The sequence below is a fragment of the Podarcis liolepis genome (genome assembly GCF_965112155.1).
Source record: "Podarcis liolepis genome assembly, chromosome: 7".
Classification (NCBI taxonomy): domain Eukaryota; kingdom Metazoa; phylum Chordata; class Lepidosauria; order Squamata; family Lacertidae; genus Podarcis; species Podarcis liolepis.
The window spans coordinates 10121863-10127886 of NC_139561.1; the positions used below are offsets into that span (position 1 = coordinate 10121863).

General features: G+C 48.1%; 1 protein-coding gene across 2 annotated transcripts in view; it reads left to right on the forward strand.

Annotated features, from left to right (window-relative positions):
- WSCD2 (WSC domain containing 2) overlaps window positions 1-2544 on the forward strand; it is an 84434-nt gene extending 81890 nt beyond the window's left edge. The window contains exons 9-10 of one of the 2 annotated variants that reach the window (XR_014528119.1): window positions 1421-2069; window positions 2446-2544. Coding sequence is in view for 1 of the 2 variants with exons in the window: in XM_083511422.1 (XP_083367548.1) it covers window positions 1421-1773 (353 nt within the window). In the remaining variant the exon portion in view is untranslated. Of the gene's footprint in view, window positions 1-1420; window positions 2367-2445 lie in introns of those variants that run through there. The other variant, XM_083511422.1, reaches the window with a different exon arrangement.
- Window positions 2545-6024: the final 3480 nt, after the last annotated feature.

The following is a 6024-nucleotide window of genomic DNA, read 5'->3' on the forward strand; positions in this document are numbered from 1 at the left end:
TCGTATCAATCATCAACAAAAAGAGCCTAGCCAGGAAAGGTTTTTTCTTAGGGAATTATGCATTTATGGCAACAGAGGTAAGGTAGACATGATGAGATGACCCTCCCAATCAGCCCCTTCCCTGCAAAACAGCATTGACTATATTGGACCCACGTCAGGAGCTGATCTGCCTGGAGCCAATAACTCGTTCCTCTCTGGGTTGCTGCCCTGGTAGTGAGGTTGGAGCAACCCTTATAAACGGGTTCCAAGGTACACAGAATCAAAGAACCAGACTGGTTATTATTCATTATTATTATTGTTGTTGCATCTACAGTAGTACCTCGGGTTACATACGCTTCAGGTTATAGACTCCGCTAACCCAGAAATATTACCTCGGGTTAAGAACTTTGTTTCAGGATGAGAACAGAAATCGTGCGGTGGCGGCATGGCAGCAGCGGGAGGCCCCATTAGCTAAAGTGGTGCTTCAGGTTAAGAACAGTTTCAGGTTAAGAACAGACCTCCAGAACGAATTAAGTATGTAACCAGAGGTACCACTGTACATCCAACTTTTCCTCTAAGCAGCTCAAGGTGGCTGTCATCTTTGCTCTGCTTATCCACACGAGGAACCACAGAGCTCCCATATAGTCCTACTTCAGAACATCTCTACAAGAATTCAGGCTTCCTTTTCATCGTTGGGCTTCTTTATCCAACTTGCTACCCCAGTTTGCTACCCCAGCTTATGTTCCACCAATCTCCTGTAGGTTTGCCCCAGACCCTGGGACACACACACACAGAGAGACTAAAATCTGTGTCTTGTTGCCTTCTTATTTGTTCAAGTATAAGAGGGCTCTATCCTCTTATCTCTGTTCCCTCCAAACCCATAGCACGGGTGTAGACATGGGGCAGGAATTCATTCAGGTTTGTGTCTTAGGGACAAATGAACCTGTTTATTGCAGCTCTCTCCATTTTTCTAGCCTTAAATTTCTGCTCTGTTCTAAACTGTTTTCATGGATGAGTTGATTGTTTTGTTCCTTTTGGGTTTTTTAGTGTAATATAAATTTTATGGGGGGGGGATGGAAAAAAGCAATTTAAAAAAAAATCTTGTCTTGGGTCTCAGGAAGCAAAATATCTCTGGCCAGCCTCCCACTCATACCTTTTTGAAGCTGAGCTGATCCAGGTCTGTTCAGAGACTAATAATAAATAATAATTTTTTATTTATACCCCGCCCTTCCCGGTTCAGAAAACCGGGCTCAGGGCTGCTAACAACAAATTTAAAACACTTAATTGATACAGCTACCTTATTTCTACCATCATGGACAAAGGGCAAGCTGTTTCTAATGTGGGTCTGTTGTGGGTCCCATTGCACTTGGCACCAAATGTGCTCAGAATCCCACCCTGTGCCCTGCTGCCGATTAACAGGATGCCCCCTCTCCTCTTTCAGAATGGCCAGAATTCGTCAAGAACTATGCCCCTTGGTGGGCGACGCACACCCTCGACTGGCTCAAATACGGCAAAAGCGTCCTGGTGGTGCACTTTGAGGACCTGAAACAAGACCTCTTCATTCAGCTCAAGAGAATGGTCAGCCTCTTGGGCATCGCAGTCCTTGAGGACCGTCTTCTGTGTGTGGAAGGCCAGAAGGATGGGAACTTCAAGCGATCTGGGCTCAGGAAGTTGGAATACGACCCCTATACCCTTGAGATGAGGAAACTGATCAACGGCTACATCAAAACAGTGGACACGGCCCTGAAACTCAGAAACCTCACGGGGGTACCAGAGGACTATTACCCAAGATGATGGTCGTGTTGGGTAGGGACATCTTTCGGCTGGGAGGAACGGGATCTGCCCAGGCAGGTGCGGCTTGGTTTCACCTGGCGAGTCACTATTTCCACCCAGTGGGTGGCCCTTTTTCGGACCTCTGCTGCTCGCTGTTAATGAATCCCCTTGCATGAGCAAATAACAGTCAACATCCACCATTGCCAGTAGAAGATGCCTTGGCAAGCCCGCCCACACAGATCTACGTTCACTAGGGACCAACATTAACATACGGATGGGGGAGGTTTGCAAAATGAAGCTGGATCTTTGCTGCTGCTGTTTGGAAGAGTGTTGTCTCTCCTGCCCCACTTCATAATACGGATCACCTCAGCTTTGTTCCAGATGGTTGCAGTACCCAGGCATTGCTGGGGCCTTATCCGAGCCAGGCAGTTTTCTATTCCTGGTCAAAAACCCATGGTCCGTTTGGCTGCCCTGACACTCCTCAAGTTTCAGGTCTTTCATTCAGACCTGGCTGGCACTTGTACGCACATTCTGGGTTCCTCTGCTCTGTACAATTGAGCCTGGTTCACATATCTGCACACAAACACCTGGTCTACTCATACAGTACAGTACAGTTGCAGACCTGAGGTGGTTGAGTGGGCTGTACCACTTTAAATTTCAGCTGGAGGACGCCATTTTTTCATTCCCTTCCAGTGGGGCGGGAATACAACACACAAGTTCCTGATTTGTTGGTGGTTGGTAGTTCAGGGATACAAGGTCGCCATTCTCTTCCTGTTGCGGACTTCATTTTCTGCTTGTAGGGGAGCGTCCCAAAAAGTGGTACCACCCACCCTGAGCATTCTACCTCCTCATTACAGGAAGCTGCCTTACACGAAGTCAGATTCTTTGTTTGGTTGAACCCGGGACCTTCTGTGTGCATGGCCGATGCTCTAACAGTGAGCTATGGCCCTTTCCACATTCCCAGAGTTCCCTGGGAAGAGGGACGCATTGTTAAACCACTCTGGGAAGTGCAGATCTGTGAGGGGAATGGGGTCTCCTCATTCCAGTCCCACTTAACTACCTGGGCCAGACCTGCAGTTTTGCATGTCGGAATGGGTCATTGCCATTTATCACATTCACTTTGGGGGCATCAAGGCTTAGTTCACAGGCCTCCATGTCCAGAGCTGTCCTTGATGATGTTTGGTGTGTGGCAGGTATGTGGAACCTGTGACCCCTTCAGATGTTGGTGGACAACAGCTCTCATCATCCCTGGCCGTTGGCCATGCTGCCTGGGGCTGAGGAGAATAGTAATCCTACAAAATCTGGAGGGTTACAACAGCCTCATCCCTAACACATGGAATTCATGTATTCTGGGATGGATTTGGAAGCTGGGACAGGAAACCCAGCCAGATGGATGGGCTATAAATAATAAATTATTATTATATTATTTATTAATTATCTTCTCTCCTATTCACTTTAGTAAGATCGGAGTCTAGTTTCGCAAAATTGAAAATATGCCACCCTTTGCAGCATTAACACAGCAACTTGGGGAAAAGCTGTGTAACTTTCTAGAATTATCCAGGATGCCTGTGGCAGACTGGATCTTCCCCTTTATTGATCCCTCTAAACAAAATAACAACATGGAAGTCTGTAATGTAAAGATATAAAAATATTGTTTACTTACATAAAGCTGCAGACTCGATTCAAGCAGGAAATATCAGTGAAATAAGTAAATCAGGCAAAATATCCTTCTAGATTACAAAATACATGGTTTAGATCAGTGTTTCCCAAACTTGGGTCTCCAGCTGTTTTTGGACTACAACTCCCATCATTCCTAGCTAGCAAGACCAGTGGTCAGGGATGATGGGAACTGTAATCCAAAAACTGCTGGAGACCCAGGTTTGGGAAACACTGGTTTAGATCACCTTCTCCCTACGGCTTCATGACAAGAGAGTGACTGTTCCTCAGGTGTGAAGAAATGATGAAGATTATCATCCTATTGTTACCCTTCTCACCTGGGCAAACAGAGGATGTGACCTCACAGAGTGCCCTCTAGGAACTTGCAGGGAACTCTATGTGTCCTAACCCTTTTCTCACCTGACAAACATGGAATCTTATATTTATATTTTGAATCTCCCTTCCACTTGGCCAGTTGCAGTGGCAAAAGCTCACTACAATGACCTATGAAACTGATTAAATTACCAGCATCTATTTCTCTTTGCTTTCATACCTCCTAGGTGTGCATGCACAAGGCAAAACGCCACAGTGCTCCAACCTGGAATAAGGGCCTCTTAGGAGCCAGGAGGTTAAAAAAAGACCCAAAAGGATGAGGTTTGCAGAGACCTAGGAGAGAAAATGGCCTCCAGTTGATAGAAAATCCCCAGGTTGTGGCTGTTCCCTCACTGTCATTTCTCAGTCTCTACAGAGCATCTCAAAAACGACAAGCTTTTTGCAATTCTCCTTTTTTCACAAGGAGGTGAAGGTGAATGAAATACCGTATTTTGCGCCCCATAGGACGCTCCGGCCCATAGGACGCACCTAGTTTTTTTTTGGGGGGGGGGGAATAAAGAAAATTTTTTTTATTTCCCCCCCAGGTGCGGGGCTTGAAGAACCAGGTCGGGGAACAGCGGGAAGGCACGCTCCGCCTCCCCGCTGTCCCCCGAGCTTGTGGGGCTGGCTATGGGGAGAAGTGCACTGATCCTGGGACTGCAGGCAGCTCTGCGCCGCCATCCGGAGCGGGGCGGGACTTAGCTCCGCTGATCCCAGGACTGCAGGCAGCTCTGCGCGGCCATCGGGAGCGGGGCAGGGCTTCGCCCCCGGCTCCCGGTGGCCGCGCAGAGCTGCGCTGATCCCGGGACGGCAGGCAGCTCTGCGCCGCCATCCGGAGCGGGGCGGGACTTCGCTCCCCACTCCCGATGGCTGTGCAGAGCTGCGCTGATCCCAGGACTGCAGGCAGCTCTGCGCAACCCTCGGAGCCGGTCTCCCGAGGGTTGCGCAGAGCTTCCTGAAGCCTGGAGAGCTAGAGGGGTCGGTGCGCACCGACCCCTCTCGCTCTCCAGGCTTCAGTGAAAGCCTGCATTCGCCCCATAGGACGCACACACATTTCCCCTTCATTTTTGGAGGGGAAAAAGTGCGTCCTATAGGGTGAAAAATACGGTATACTTGGAGTCGAGAATGGACTTCATGCTCTTTATTCAGCTCATAGTGGTGTAGAGGAATGGAAGTTCCCCCAGAATGTCTGCTTTATATACATTATTTACACAATGGGACCCACATGATTGGCTAATTCCGGGATTCACCTGTAGGCCAATCAGGTTGCGGATTCACTTCCACCTGGAACTGGATTGGGTGGCTCCTGTGGACCAATCAGACAGCTGCATTCTGGACCCTATTGTTCTAGGACCAATCAGACTGCTGCATTCTGAATCCTATTGTTTTAGGACCAATCAGACTGCTGCATTCTGAATCCTATTGTTCTAGGACCAATCAGACTGCTGCCTTTTGGATCCTATTCAACTCAGTACATAACAGTGAAGCAAATTGTATTTGCAGGGTCAGGGGGGATGGAACCAGCCAGGAATGTAAAAGCTCTGCCCACGATCCAGTGCATCTCAGATTGAGATGAGGCGCAGGACAAGGAGGCCCCACTTCCCAGCTTGACGCCTCCTGCCCACATGTAGACGCAAAAGCCATATGTCGAACCCAGATTCTTTTCTATCTCCAGTTAACTTAGATCCAAAGTCTTGGCTGCACAATTCTCTCTCCATGTTCAAGGACAGCAAAGATATTTCTGCTGCAATGACGGATGTTGCAAGAGAACTCTATTTTTTTATGCACCTTCGTGGGGGGCGGGGGGGACTCACAGACCGTTTGCACTGCTTGGGGCTGCTGCTGCTGCTGCTGGGGGGTGTCGATGCTGCTGTCTACATTGGCTTCTTATTCCCTCTTGCTTTTCTTTTATTGTTTTGATGTTTGACCAAAAGGCTCCAACAGAGCTCCTGTGTTCCTGAATGTATTTGATAAGGAGCAACAGCAAAGTTATTGCGGGGGGCAGGGGAGTGTGGGTTTTTTTGTGTGTGTGTGCTTTGAGCCTTTGTGAAGCAAGATTATTTATGGGTTTTCTTTGTTTTTTGGAGACCAAATAGTTGTAGTGAAAATGATATGATTTCTACCTTTCCCCCGTCATTCGTGGGGTAGCCCCAAAGCTGCCGGACTCTCTCTAAACAATCCTCAGGTCAAATGCCGCTCATTAAACAAACGTTTTCTTAATATTTCTACTGTGTTCTTGGCTGT